A 16,494-nucleotide genomic window follows, 5' to 3' on the forward strand; every position below is an offset into this window, starting at 1 on the left:
CAATCAATCGATGATTCGAAATTGTAATAAACTTTATTGGGAAAATATCAAACCTCACAGTTACAGTAGATCGGCTATTTTTGAAGTGGTTAATAATCAATAATTATAATCAAATAACATGAAATGATTCTGAAATGGTGAAAAGATTTTCAGTGCAGGGACTCTTGACTAACAAAGTATTTTGACACTGTGGAGTATTGCTACTTCTAGCCCAACATCGTACAGCACAGTACCTCTTCCACCACTGCACTGCACTTCATTTCCTTTCCTTTCATTTCCCAGCGGTACGGTGCGGTACGGGGGAGCGTATGATGAAGCACGCGGTGGGAATGCTACATCATAACGTACACTGTGACAGAACCAGCCCTCACCTGGGACCGCCATGACCAAATTCATAATCATAAAATGGATAGAAGGTTATGTGTGCTGCTACTCCCACTGTGCTGCGCTGCTGAAGGCTGTGTTACGGCACTCCATCGGAATGTTTAGTTCCCACTGGCCCTCATTTATCAATGGAGTGTAAAAAACAGCTTATTTTTTGCCTTAAATTCGTCCGTAAGCCAACGTCCAAGTGACATTTATCAAGTGTTGTCAAGTAGCCTATATGAATGACACCAATCTCATCGTCATAAATCATACCATATGTTTGTATATTAATTTAAGTTTAACCCATTACAAGCAGTGCACGTTCTAGTTACACTAAAATAAAACAATCATGTATTCCCCCTTGAGTCACGGGCTGCCGTGACGTGACGCCACGTTAAATGAGAGATGGCAGGCAAGGCAGTTATAATAATCTGAACGTTTATGGAGTGATCATTGATGAATGAATTATAAACATTAATGGATGAAGGCTGGTGTGTGTTGGGAGTGTAAATGTCCGATCTCCCGTGGTGGCCCAAATGATTCCACAGCATGAAGAATAACCTGCGCTGGTCAGTGTCGTGTTTATATCCTCAACCCAGCTTCACATAACTCCATAGGACACACTGCTACTGTACGTTAGGAGTCCTCACTGTCCATGAAAAGATAACAGCGGCGCGGCCGTGCCAGTCCCGACTCCCGAAAATAAAGCGCATATATTTTGAAAATAGCAGATCTACAAGCTCCTACAAGCGTTGTGAGCTTGTAGATCTGCTATTGTCAAATAGCCAATGCAGCCAGATCTGCAATCTTATCTGAATGACTGTTAAAGCAGTTTGTTTAAATTAGTTTAGAAAATGTTATATTTTCACAGGGATTATTTATTAGTGTGATAGATATACATTTTGGAGTGGATACATATGTTCAGATGCCTGTCAGACGGTGAGACAGTGCTACTCCGCAGGTCTAGGATGGAACAAACGGGTGCAGCCAACGTCAACAACTGCCTCCGACCTGACGTGAGATTTGAGCGGGCCGTACGCTAAAATCAAAGTCAGGATATATATTGATAAATGCCGAAAGTTGCGGTGATCTCGCCGTACGCCCATTATTTGGTCTACACCGCGTAGATCTGCTATTTCCACTATTTTTGAAAATGTTGAAAATATATGAAAAAAAATCTACATGGAAACGATTTTGACGATGACGATTATGCAAAAAATAATTGCGATTATCGCAAATAATTGCGATTAGGTAATATGTAATAATTGTGACAGACCTAGGTACACAATAAAAGGAGGGATGGGATGCAGGAGTGTTAATTCAACACTGAGTTAAATTAACACTCAGGACAATGCGTGAGGTAAAAAATGTTTTGGAGTTGTGAGATATTCCGACAGACAGACATGTGTGATGTTGAGATAAAACAACATATGAGTGGAGATAATGAGACGTCGTCTCATGCAGAGGAGAACGACACAACGCTAGGAGGCAAAAGGTTCATGTGGTCTATACTGTAGCAGCTGTAATGAGGCTGCGTCTGGTCTCCCATCTGCACTGGAATTGACATGTCGTTGATGTCAGGCGGGAACCTTGTATGTCCAAAATCATTCCTATTTTATTATTATTTTAAAAAACATTAAAAAAATAGTGAAAATAGCCGATCTGTTGGATATTTTCATGACCTTTGTGCAACACTCTGGTGTGATGATGATGTAGGGGCATTAATTTACAAAAAAAAACAAAAAAAAATATGGAGATACAAGGTTTCTGCCCCGATAGTAACGATGTACATGTCTTCTCCCTGTCCATAGGTTTTAACTTGTGTTAGTACTAAAAACTAACGTCTATTCTTAAGAGAAACCGACTTATGTACAACTGTACTCAACGCAACACAATGCGGCACGTTGTGAGCTTGTAGATCTGCAATTTTTGGCTAATGTTCCTCCCAGAATATGGATGCTGGGGTTCAAGTGGTTAATGTTGTACAAATAAATTGTCCGCGATGTAAAGCCAAAAGCTCACGATTTATGGCCGATCTACAAGCTCACAACGCGTCACAGACACGTTGTTGAGCTATAGTTGTGAGTTAGATCTGCTAGGGATGCTACTGTAAGTGGTTAATGTAAAAATAAAGAATTGCCTATAACACAAAGATATGGCGGCCCCCTGCAGTATCTATGAGGACGCCCTAGGGGTCCCGGACCCCCTGTTGAAGACACCTGATTCATGGGGTCACACTGTACTATACGGACCAATAAAGAACACTACGACCTTGCTGCTCACACTATACGCGCCTGTTGGCCCCTGCTGTCCGTTCTTGGCTGTTGACTTATTGTCAATAAAGATCCACTGGAAAGCTCCGAGGCAGGAGCTTTCAAATGAAATCAACACAACAATTATTATTCCCTCTTATTTCTTTCATATTCGTTTTGAAAGGTGTCTGAGGAATAGACTCTTTCCATGGACAGCGTGGGATGGAAAAGTCCAATCTGATTGTGTTAAACCAGTGCTCCTCAAACAAGGACCCTCAAATAAATATATATACATAATATATATATTCAGAGTTTTCCAAACACTTTCAAGATTGTTCAAAAATGCTCAAAAACAGCAGATGTACATTGCACATTTTGCTGGGGACCCCCTGGAGTGTGCACCCCTAGTTTATTCTTTTTACATCTGCATGTGTTTGGCAGGGGAGCGAAGCTGTGGTTTTAAATCATCGTCCTGTGCACATACACAGAGTGATTTTAACCCATTCAATCTGGGAATGCATCTGTGTCATTTTTAGATTTGTTTGGAGTTAAAAATGTTCGCTTTAAAATATATATATTTTCAAGGATTTGCACACATTTTCACAATTTTTCAAAAATAGCAGATCTACAAGCATAGTGCGGCACTCGGTGCCGCACTATGAGCTTGTATATCTGAAGTATAAAATAATGGTTGTGGCTCAAATCTAAAATGACACAGATGTGTTCCCGGATTGAATGGCTTAAAGGAGTGCTCCTCAAAACCACTTCACTACCGCCTTGGAGATAATGAAAAGAGAACCATCGCTTCAATAATTTAATTGACAGAAAGTTGCTCATATTGATGACAATGCTGGGGTTTTGTGAGTAGTAATAAAATAACCGGTGTGCAGTTTTTATTTCTGTTGATAGTAATAAAATATCATTTCAAAAACTGTACAGTGCAAATGAGGACAGATAGATAGATAGATAGATAGATAGATAGATAGATAGATAGATAGATAGATAGATAGATAGATAGATAGATAGATAGATAGGATAGAAAACTACAAAAGTATTGGTATCAAAATGTACTTAAAGTACCAAAAGTAAAAGTACTACAATGTTTGAAAATAGCAGATCTACAAGCTCACAACGCGTTGCGATGAGACGCGTTGTGAGCTTGTAGATCGTCTATTTTCAAATAGCCTAGGTATAAAATACGGGTAGAGTAGTAAATGTATGTTTTATAACGTAATAATTTATATCTGAAAAGTAACTAGTAACAAATGTTTTCAAAACATTTTAGTGGAGTAAAAGTACAATATTTGCCTCTGAGATGTAGTGGAGTAGAAGTAAAAGGACTGATAATTGGAAATACTCCAGTAAAGTAAAAGTACCTCAAAATTGTACTTAAGTACAGTACATGAGTAAATGTACTTAGTTACTTTACACCACTGTAGTTAGATAGATAGATTTCAGATGGGGGTCCACGGCCTAATACGCATCAATTTTGGGGGTCCTTGGCACGAAAAAGTGTGAGAACTAGCTGGTTTAGAAGGCTTATTGTAGAATGGGCCTGAGGTCTTAAATGAACACTGAGGATGGTACAGTGCAGGCTGTCTATCATGTCAGCCCTAATGAGAGAGACAAGCATACAGGGAGCATATGTCTCCTCCACCTCCTCTCTGCAGCCTGACACACTGGCCTGTTTAAGACTGCATACTGCACACACACACACACACACACACACACACACACACACACACACACACACACACACACACACACACACACACACACACACACACACACACACACACACACACACACACACACAGTGTGATGGAACGCTGATTGGTGAGGGGAAATAATAATAATATATCCTCTGCTGTGACCTCCTGTCACTCTAAAATGTAGTGATGGGCTGTGGAGAGAGAGAGAGAGAGAGAGAGAGAGAGAGACGCACCGACCGCCCGCCCGCCCGCCCGCCCAACCACCCACCCACCAACACACACACACACACACACACACACCCACCCACACACCCACACAGAGAGAGACAGAGAGGGAGAGAGAGAGAGAAAGAGACGCACGCACGCACGCGCGCGCACACACAAACACACACTCACACACACAGAGAGAGAGAGAAAGAGAGAGATTGAGGGAGAGAACGATAGAGACAGAGAGCGACAGAGAGAGAGAGAGACGGAGACAGAGAAAGAGAAGGACAGACAGACAGAGTGAAACAAAAAGAGAGAGAGAGAGAGTGATCTCATTCCTTGTCCTCCAGTGTTTTCACTCCATACACATACGTGTGTGTGTGCTTGCATGCGTGCACGCGATGAGCCAGCTGTGCTGCGCGCACGCCCCTGAGTCTTGTGTTTCTGTCATGCCACAGTAACCTCCCTCCCTGAGTGCTAAATAATAGGCTGTCCAAAACGCACACACACACACACACACACACACACACACACACACACACACACACACACACACACACACACACACACACACACACACACACACACACACACACACACACACACACACACACACACACACACACACACACACACACACACTCTGTGAGTGTTCCCATCCTTCAAGCGTATTTCTCAAGCGGCTGTCAGTCAGAACAAAGTGTGTCAGTCAGCCATCAGTGTTCATGTCTATCCATCTCTACAGGTAATCTCTACCTCTGCTCTAAATGAGCCACTCCACTTGGCATCTCAACATCATCCGGTTGGCGATATACTGTACGTATCTGAACAGCATGTCGGGGGAGAATATCTTTTTTAATCTAGAACAGTAACAGTAACATGCACGCGTGACGCGGCCCACACATCAGACCACTTAACACGGCGGCCGATGGGTGGGGTGTCTTGTATCTTATTTCTGTGTGCTGACAACAACTACCAGAATTAAATGAACACTCCAGATTTTACTGCATGTATTTCAAATTAAAAGCCAATAAATCCCCCCTTTTTTTTTTTTTAACTATGTGGATTTCAAATTAAAAGCCTCCAATCGCTCTAACAGTAGTCTACTAGCCTACATCACTTTCTTTCTCGTTTACAAAAAAGTTCTACCTGCATCAATGTCAACTTTATCACCAAGGACTCTGTTTATTCTTCCACACCTGTGTGTCCTCTGCTGTTAAAATAAGTGGAGGCCATCTCTCTCTCTCTCTCCGTCTCCCTCACTTTGTCTCTGTCCCCGCCATCAGTGTCCTTGACGGACGTGTCCACGCGTCCTGCGTATTAGATCCTAATGTTCAGCAGAGCTGTCTATAACAAGGGACTGAGGTCCCAACGGTGTCATATTCAGTGATACATAGAGCATGAGTTTGAGTGATTGATTGAATACTTTATTAACAGTTTGCAAAGACGAGCACAGGGAAGCGCAGTTCAATACAAGGTCTGTTTGAAACCCAAGAAAGCACTATGGCTTGTTTCCATTGGGGTCCTTTGTACTCAATTCATCGAAACATTTAATGACAGACAAATATACACTACTCTTCCCAAGTAACTAATAACTAAAGCTGTCCAAAACAGTTACTTTTCAGGATTCAAATTCAAAAGCATCAAAAGCAGATCCACAAGCTTTTGGTGCTTTTGTGTGACGCTGTACTATGATCAAGTAGGGCGTTCATTTAGGAAAAAAGTTAAAATATGGAGATGAGAGGTTTCAGCCCGACAGCGACGACAAGTATAAAGTATCAAGACATTTAAATACCGTACTCAAGTAAAGTCAAAGTACCTCAAAACTGTACTTAAGTACAGTACTTGAGTGTAATGCACTTACAGTAGTTACTTTCCACCACTGCTATTTGTGCTCGTGTGCATGTCGGGTGTGTGTGTGTGTTTGTGAACGTGTGTGTCTTTGTCTGTCTACCCCGACCTCCGGCTGTGAGTTGGCAGCCAGCATATGGCAGCGCTCCACCTCCTCCGTGTCTAAATCTACGGCCCCCTGGCTGTTGTGAAGCCCCCCCTTCCCCCCCCCCGACCTCTGCCATGATGCCAGGCAATCAAGTTAGCGCTGGTAATTAGGGCAGAGAGGTAGCGAAGTGAGCAGTGGACAGACACACAGACACACACGCAGCTGTGGGACTGTGTGACTGACTGAGGGGAGAGGGGGGGGCTTGGCTTGAGTTCAGTAGTCTTCTTTTGAGATGCACTACGAGCTAAGACGGTATAGTTCTCAAACGTTTTCGTGCCAAGGACCCCCAAATTTTATATATCTTACAATAAATGCACCGAATCTCTGTATGTATGTACGTCCGTCTGTAATCCACATATCTCGAGAACCGTTCGACCGCCCGACTTCAAATTCGCCACACACGTCGCAGACGACCCGAGGGAGTGCAGTGCCCGGCGTTGAGTCGGCCGGATAGGCGGTTGTCCAGAACCGCCAGAAAAGGCTCTGGCCCGTGGCCCAAATGAGCCAATTGATATGATATCCCCACACCTGTCCAATTCCCCACACCTGCCATTTGATTACTTAGTCAGCACTCTCCACAGTTTGCACTCTTCAGACATTCTCCACACATTCTCCACAGACGTTTAACACTTTCCAAGGACTTTCTAGAACCGCCGATCCCCCCCATATGCCCATATATGGGTATGCCCATATAGGGCCATATAACTGCGAACATCAGGGATCTCCATATATGCGCACAAAAGGGACAAGGGCAGACAGACATAGAGATCTTCATATATGGGCATAAAAGGGACACAGGCAGACAGACAGATACAGAGAGCTCCATATATGGGCATAAAAGGGACACAGGCAGACAGACAGATACAGAGATCTCCATATATGGGCATAAAAGGGACACAGGCAGACAGACAGATACAGAGAGCTCCATATATGGGCATTAAAGTGTCACAGAGACAGACGGTTACAGTGGGTACTCGGACGGGTATAATGGGTATTGCATAACAGGGTGGGGCATGCATTCCCTATTTGCATCGTTCCCAACTTGCATCATTCCTGAGTAGAACGGTGCCCGACGGGCACATATGCCTAGTAAAGTCAAAAGGGGGAAAAAACTAAAGAAAGGGAAAAGGAAAGGGAGGTAAAGAAAGAAAGAAAGAAAGAAAGAAGGAAATGTTGACTTTTACACGCAAATCCTGATGTTTGTCATGCCTGACCTACTATACAATGCAGTTGGGAGGAATTCTGCAAAACATATTTTCCCACTGAGGAGCCTTCAGTTTCCCCCGACCCAAAACAATGAAAAAGATATTAGGTTTGGGGCAATAAAACCCTTTTACAGATTACATTACCGCATGCCAACTCATATCGTCTCTGTCGGGTGGAAACCTCATATGTCCAAAACTGCTACTTTTCAGGACTCAAATTCAAAAACATCAAAGGTAGCAGATCTACAAGCTCAAAACGTGTCGCTTCGCGCCCCGTTTCGAGCTTGTGGATCTGCTACTTACGATGCGTTTGTGTGACGCTGTTGTATGATCAAGTAGGGCGTTAATTTTCGAAAAAACACAAATAGTTAAAATATGGAGATGCGAGGTTTCTCACAGCAACGACATTCACAGCAGGGAGACTGTACATCTAAAAACGATAAAACAGAGAGAAATATTAAACCATAACAAGTCTCATAAAAGCTTTGCCACTTCAATGGCAAACAAAAACGCACAGTATCCCACTGCGGTTATGTTCGATCTGACCCCCCGACGCATTCCCTGTTTGAGTCCGTGAAATGCTCCAGATTGCTGCTTATTACAGCTCTATTGTCAGTGGTGTAAAGTAACTATAGTACATTTACTTAAGTAATGTACTTTTTAGGTATTTTTTACTTTAGTGGAGTATTTCCAATTTTCAATACTTTTACTTCTTCTACTATATATCTTAGAGGCAAATATTGTACTTTTACTCCACTACATTTATTTGAAAACTGTTCAGATTTAGATTTTTATTAAATACAGTATGCATTAACCACTTAAGCTCTTTATATATTCCGGCCATTTGAAAATAGCCGATCTACAAGCTCACAATGGGTCGCGATGCGACGCATTGTGAGCTTGTAGATCTGCTATTTTCAAAAGATTTGTATACATTTTGTGAAAGACACTCTGCATAATGAGTACTTTTACTTTTGTACTTTAAGTATATTTTGATACCAATACTTTTGTACTTTTACTCAAGTAATTGTTTTTATTCCGGACTTTTACTTGTAACAGTAGTACTTCTACATTTTTGTATTGATACTTTTAGTTAAAGGTATCATGACATTCATGTTTACACCACATTCAGAGTCTTTGTCCTGGTCCTTCAAACGTGTACAAAAAGTTTTAACTGAAAACTCCACTCCAGTGATTCACTGTAGGTGTTTTTGTCTCACATTTCTAAAGCCTTTTCAACTGCAATGAAAAAAGAAATCTTTGCCTGCGGGTGTCGCTGGTGAGGGATTTTGCCTGTCAATCATCGCCTCTGCTCCGCCCCCCCCAAAGGAAAGGATAGGGGAGGGGAGGGGCGAGGAGGAGAGTGGGCGGGATTAATTGACTGTGACCTCACTGTCGAAGGGCCAAGCTCAGATTACTTTTCAGCCTAATTATTCAGAAAACCCCAGACCACAGAAAATCCACTGAATGTTCAAAGTTCAGATTTTTTGGGTGTAATTGAGGTCATAAAACCCCCCAAAAAACATTTAAAAAAAAAAAAGTGAAAATGAATGTCATCGAACCTTTAAGTAAAAATGTGAGTACATTTTCCACCACTGTCTATTGTCACATCGTTGCTGTCGGACAGAAACCTCTCATCTCCATATTTGTTGTGTTTTTTTTGTAAATGAACGCCCTACTTGATACCACGACAGTGTCACACATATGTATCAAAAGTAGCAGATCCACAAGCTCAAAACGTAGATCTGCTGCTTTTTTTTTGTTGCTATTTCTGAATTTGAATCCTGAGCAGTAACAGTTTTGGACTTGTGAGGTTTCATACCCAGACAGAGACGATTATGTCACAGCTCACCTTTTAAGTAGTCCTGTGTTCAATTGTGCCACAAGCCTTGTCTACATTTAGATCGGCGTCTCTTCAATATTCATGCAACAGATGTTAGAGGCCAGATGGCATGTGGGAATGAGACATCAGCCACATGTGGAAGATGTCACAGACAACCATGTCAATGCTGGATGCACAGTCAACTCCTCAGAGTGTTTTGTTGTTGTTGTTGTTGTTGTTGTTGTTAACCTGAGGCCGATTCTACAAAATGTCTTCTAAATCCTGTCTTCTAAAACAGTTTTTTGAAAAGCTTATGTTACTATGTCAGTGGTTCTCAAACTTTTTCATGTCAAGGACCCCAAAATGTGTATTTGGCCACGGACCCCCATATCAAAATATTTTGTTCCAGGGACCCCCAGAAGCAAAGATTTGAGTTACAAATGTTCGCTTGAAAAAATATATATTCAAAGATTTGCACACATTTTCACGATTTCTCAAAAATAGCAGATATACAAGCTCATAGCGCGGCACTATGAGCTTGTATATCTGCTATTTTTGAATAGCCAAAGTGTAAAATAATGCTTTTTAGCTTAAATCTAAAAATGACAGATGCTTTCCCGGTCTTAATGGGTTAATATATATATATATATATATATAATATAGGCTAAGTGTTAATATATCTATATTCTGAGTAATGATCATTGCTCCATGTCTCTCCAGCTCTTTCGTGAGCAGAACACGCGTTTTCAGGTCGGGATATGAATTTGATCCAATCAGGAGAGAGAACTCATACAGGATAAAGGATAGACAAGTCAAGAGAAATTGGAAGTGAAGTGATGACACAGAGAAAAGAGCAGACAAACTTGGAACAGGACTCTACAAAATTGATGCTGATAAATGGTTACTCTCTCCTGATTGGATGGATTTGGCAACCCCACCTGAAAATGTATTTTATGTTTATTAAAGAGCTGGAGAGAAGGGGAAGGCGATTTGTATTCTCTTTGGAGTCAGATTGGTACTGGTATTTTACTATGGGAAGAGTACATCACTCTGTAGCTGCAGGCTTACAAGCAAAACAGAACAGAACAATGCAAGGTGTTAAATGAGCTGCACAATGCTTTTTATATACATTTATTCATTAGCAGAACTCTGGATAAACTATGTTGTATCTTTAATGTATGCACGTGTATAATAAGCTGCAGTGTATGAGAGCCAGAGAAGGAATTAGCATCATGTTGTTGAGAACAGGGGTGAAGGATCAACACGGAATAACTCTAGATCGGCTTGTTGCAGGAGAACCAGTGTGGGTTGTTGTTACTGTGTTCCACCGCCTATGCCTGACATGACTACTTCAACACATTCTACCAGTGATTCCCAACCTGTGGGCTGGGTCCCACTGGTTGGGCCGTGAGGACATTGCAAGTGGGCCCCCAAATAACTAGCAAAACACTAAGATTTTAATGGTAATATAATAATATTTTTTGTTTTCTTGAAACCCCTGAAATATGTGTTTTCATTGCGATACCGATAACTAGTCAAGTCAACTTTACTTTACTTAACTGATACAGCACATTTAAAAAACAACAGCAGTTGAGCCAAAGCGCTTTCCAGACGACCAATAGCAACATATAGACCATAGACCATTTACAAAGCAATAATAAAACCTATAACAAACAGAAAAACCCAGAAAACAACAACAAACAGTGACCTCAAACCTCAAAATGCACCCACCTTAACACGGCAGCCATTCGACTACACCAGAATTCATGTTGATTAAAAGTAACTTAAACCAGCAATCTCTAACTTACGTACGTTAGATGCAAGATTGGAACCTGGGTCTTCTACGTGAGAGACTAGACATCTACCACTGCTACACAGTAAGTAGCCTATGAACCGGGCTTTACCACGAACTGAGGCAACAACTTAAAGCTTGGAGGGGAAAAAAGAGAGAAATGTCCTGTGAACCCTGGACTCCTGCCATACACACCATTCCCACTGAGGATGTGGGTTGGCCAAGTAAAGCCCTTTAAATATAATAAGCTGTCCTGGATATATATAATAATATATAATAATATAATAAGCTGACGTGGGCTACAGCTGTTCCATCCCTCTGCTTATTCACTGAGTCACACCTACCCAGTGGTGGAAAGTATGTAGGCTACTCATATTGTGCTTAAGTACAATATTGAGTTACTTTGACTTCATTAAAAAAATATATATATATATCTTGCTTTTTTTTTTACTCCACTACAATTATGTGTAGTACACACAGTACATCAGCTATTTTTACGAATAAGTCTCACAAATGTTGAAAAACCTTTGGTACTGTAAGGATATTTTGATACCAAAACTTTCAAACTTTTACTCAAGTTTTGAATGTACCAATATTGTGGCACCAGGGTATTGTGGTAATATTATTACTGTTACTTAAAGGTAGGGTAAGTGATTTTCTTTGGTTAAAATAAGTGTTAAATAGCTCTATATCCTGATAGTACTCATTGCTATAGAGTGTTTGTTCAGTAACAGGAAACTCTGTGTCTCTCCAGCTCTTTATTAAACAGAAATTTTATTTTCAGGTCAGGATACCAATTTTATCCAATCAGGATAGAGAACTCAGTCGGGATACAGATTAAACAAGAGAAATTGCAAGTGATGACACAAATAAATGAGCAGACAAAATTGGAACTGGAACACTATAAAAAATGAAGGTGATAAATGGGTACTCTCTCTCCTGATTGGCTGAAATTGTGTCACCTACCTACAAATCTATTTTCTGTTCAATAAAGTCAAGAGATGGAGAGACAGGAAGACCCCTGTGACTGAACAAACACTCTATAGCAATGATTACTATCAGAACATAGTGCTTTAACCTTTTCACAAAAATTCTTCCACCACTGCAGATACAGTAGCCTACCTTCCAGTTAGACATAGAATGCGGTACATGAGGTTGGATAGGATTCATTTCTCATGTTAATTGCATTACTGTACAACGGGGACAGATGTCTAGGTTATGCAGGGCTGTTATGCCTCAGGCAGACAAGATTCTAACCAGGCATTTATTGTTACGGCCTAGTATATAGTCCTGTAACACTAACCCACATCTGTTAGACATCCTCCTGTACGGTACATCGTCTCTGTCGGGCAAAAACCTTGTATCTCCATATCCTAACTTTTTGTGTTTCCGTAAATTAACGCCCTACTTGATCATAGGGGCGGCCATATAGCTGAGTGGTTAGTGAGCCCGCCTAGGGAGCCAGAGGCCCTGGTTGCCCCAGGTACGATTCCAGGCCAGGCCAGCAAATGTGTCGATGAAATGAAATTTGTCCCTGAGCAAGACTCTTAACCCCTAATTGCTCACAGGCCCTCATTGGAAACAAGACCGCAAGGACTTTCATGAACGGACCTGTTAAAGGAATTATCCTCATACTACGGCGTCACACAACAGCATCAAAAGTAGCAGATCCACAAGCTCGAAACGCGGCGCGAAGCGACACGTTTTGAGCTTGTAGATCTGCTACTTTGGCTGTTTTTAAATAGGAATCCTGAAAAGTAACAGTGGGTGAAAAACTCATATTATGAGGTTTCTACCCAACAGAGATGATATACTGTAGTCAAACAGGCATGTTATTAACAGAGAGTAACCATAAGCCAGGAAACAACTACTGAATCATCAAAACTACCCCTCAAATGTGCCTCTTAGACACACACCTCTTAGAGAAACTCACAAGACACACACACACACACACACACACACACACACACACACACACACACACACACACACACACACACACACACACACACACACACACTTTGTCTAATTAAACTCTGCAGTGCAGGTTACAAATTTAGCACTTCGCTTATCTCAGATCCTCCGTTTAAATTGCCATGTCTACTGTTCCCAGAGAGAGTGTGCTTGTGTGTGCGTGCGTGTGTGTGCGTGTGTGTGTCTGTGAATGAACTACATGAGCAGCTGAGGTGAAACATGTGAATGAATGGAGCATGGAGCTGTAATCTGCAGGTCATATAGGCTCCTCTAATACAAGCCACTAATGCTGTGGGATAAAAGATTATCAACCACACGCATTAATACATCGTGGTGAATGGCAGGCACGTTCCCACTACTACTGTGACTGATACGAGAGAGAGAGAGACACAGAGAGACACACAGAGAGAGAGAGACAGAAAGAGAGAGAGAGAGAGAGAGAGAGAGAGAGAGAGAGAGAGAGAGAGAGAGAGAGAGAGAGAGAGAGAGAGAGAGAGAGAGAGAGAGAGAGAGAGAGAGAGAGAGAGAGAGAGAGAGAGAGAGAGAGAGAGAGAGAGAGCATGCCTGAATCTCAAATACCAGCCAGTGGTGAAAAGTACATTAACTCAAGTACTTGTACTTAAGTACAATTTTAAGGTACTTTTACTTTACTTGAGTATTTCCATATTCCGATACTTTGTCCTTCTACTAGTATGGGATCCATACCATTTTCGGTTTTCTGATCCGGTCTGGAGCGGAAATAACTTTACTTCATCAGGCGGCCGGAACCCACACGTCGTACTTCTTTCACCATTACAGGTGAGAGAGCATGCCTGAATGTGTGTGACCTCTGATAAGGACTTGTACACATAAAAGGGACAGAGGGGACAGAGGGGACGCGCAGGGGGCATCTGCTCCTAAATGATATTTCACAACAAAAAGCTTATGCTGCCAGGCAATTATCTTCAGTGTGATGAAGAGCCTCTAATAAAACCATTTCCACAAAGGTTAATAACTGATGAATGTGGTGCTGTGCCTCTGAGCGGCCTTGACGAGGTGAGGAATCGCACGCACACACACGCACGCACACACACACACACACACACACACACACATGCACTGACACACGCAGAGAGACACGCACACACACAATGTTCAGTGCAGGACTCCGGCACTCAACTAAGTATAAATCAGGCATAACTACAACTACAACTCCACTAAACCTAACCTTTAAATTCCTATAATCCTAATCCTATAACCTCCTCAACCTGAATCTTTTCCTAATTGTAAGCCGGGGTCAAACAACACACACACACACACACACACACACACACACACACACACACACACACACAGATGTGAAATAGCACAAATATGCAACACATTGTGAGCTTGTCATACGTTGATGTATAAAATAGGGCATTTTTTAAGAAAGAAAAAAAAAGATAATGGAGATTTTAAACTATACAATGCAAAGGTAGGGAAGAAATAAAGGTAAGGACATAGAAGTGAAAGGAAACCAGGTGGAGTAAAAACAACAACCTAGTGAACTCAGAGCATTACCTCGGGTTTCCATGGCAACTTCTTGTGCTGCTGGCTGAGGAACCTTCGGATGTGGGCGTGGTCTTTACCGTGTGCTCCTCCCGTGATTGGCTCATCCTCCTGCAAGAAAAGACAGACAGAGAGAGAGGGGACATGTCAATTACATCATGTCACATTACAACTACAGCTGAAAAAGAAAGATGTGGAAACACAAATAATTTCATTTGATTGCTCAATATTACAGTTAATTAGAGAATCCTCCTATAATTCCACAAAGCTCTGTCCCAGTGGTGAGGCCAAAGTCTCTTCAGCCCGGTTCTCCTCAGTGGCTGGAGCAATTGATCTGCATTTGCACACAGCCATTGAGCATTACCATGTGCAAGGAACAGCGAAGCCCGCTTTCCGCTTTCCCCAACTGTCAGCTGTTTATTGGCGTTTTTATGTAAAAGAATGTCGCCATGGTTACGGATGCCCATCCCAGCTGTGGGATGGCCCCGCGAGCTATGGGATGAATGGCTCCCGGGTTGCCAGATCATATGCGCATATCCCCCCACGGGTATGGACTAGTTGGAGATAATTCTACAGAATGAGAGCTGGTGCTCCATACATCAATCTATCCATCCATCCATCATATATTCAATCAATCTATACATCAATCCATCCATCCATCCATGATCCATCTATCCCTGGATAAATCCTTCCATATCCATCAATATCCATCCATCCATCCCTGGATAAATCCCTCCATATCCATCCAATCTATCCATAAATATTCATATCCATCCATGCATCTATTCATCCATCCATGATCCATCTGGATAAATCCATTAATTGGTGAGTGTCCCAGTCCTTCTCCATAGACTATGAGCTATGGGCTGTAATATATTGTACTGCCTAAAATCACACCCTTCGCTTCGTGTGCATGGGGAGTTGAGCTTTTATCTTCACAGATACATGAGCTTATACTCATTCACAAGGCGCACGCACGCACGCACACACACACACACACACACACACACACACACACACACACATCAATAGGCTAATTGCTCAGAAGTAATCAGTTCATTACAGTAAGGACACTATATCTGTCATGCTTACTGTGTGTTCTCTTATTATTTATTTTGTTGAGGGTGTATAGTGCTGTATATTGTGTTCATTATTATTAATGGTGTTTCTTTGAGTGTGATGTATTTTACCCTGCTGTAACTACAGTACTTTTCTTGCCCTGCAACTGTATCTAAACTGCTGTGCTGTCTTTGACGACTGAATTTCCCCTGTGGCATCAATGTAGTTTTTCGTTGCACGATACCAGCACACAACTAAGTATAAATCAGGTATAACTCTAATTCTAACTCCTAAACCTAACCTCTATCTTTTTCTAATTGTAAACGTCTATAAAAAAATATATATATATCATATACTATAGTAACACACACACACACACACACACACACACACACACACACACACACACACACACACACACACACACACACACACACACACACACACACACACACACACACACACACACACACACACACACACACACACAGTGGAAAAGAAGATCACGGGGGATGTACTGGGGCCACAATTAAGATCCTGCGGAATTCCCTCTCCGCCATTCATCCTTAATCCGGT

The 16,494-nt window shown here is 41.8% G+C and overlaps 1 protein-coding gene across 1 annotated transcript in view; it reads right to left on the reverse strand.

Moving 5' to 3' along the window:
- Nucleotides 1–16,494, reverse strand: part of b4galnt4a (beta-1,4-N-acetyl-galactosaminyl transferase 4a) — a 350,679-nt gene that overhangs the window by 148,473 nt on the left and 185,712 nt on the right. The window contains exon 3 of the mRNA XM_080438341.1: nt 14,872–14,970. Coding sequence (XP_080294467.1) covers nt 14,872–14,970 — 99 coding nt within the window. The remainder of the gene's footprint in view (nt 1–14,871; nt 14,971–16,494) is intronic.

Source organism: Gymnoscopelus braueri, assembly GCF_963280865.1.
Source record: "Gymnoscopelus braueri genome assembly, chromosome: 9".
Lineage (NCBI taxonomy): Eukaryota > Metazoa > Chordata > Actinopteri > Myctophiformes > Myctophidae > Gymnoscopelus > Gymnoscopelus braueri.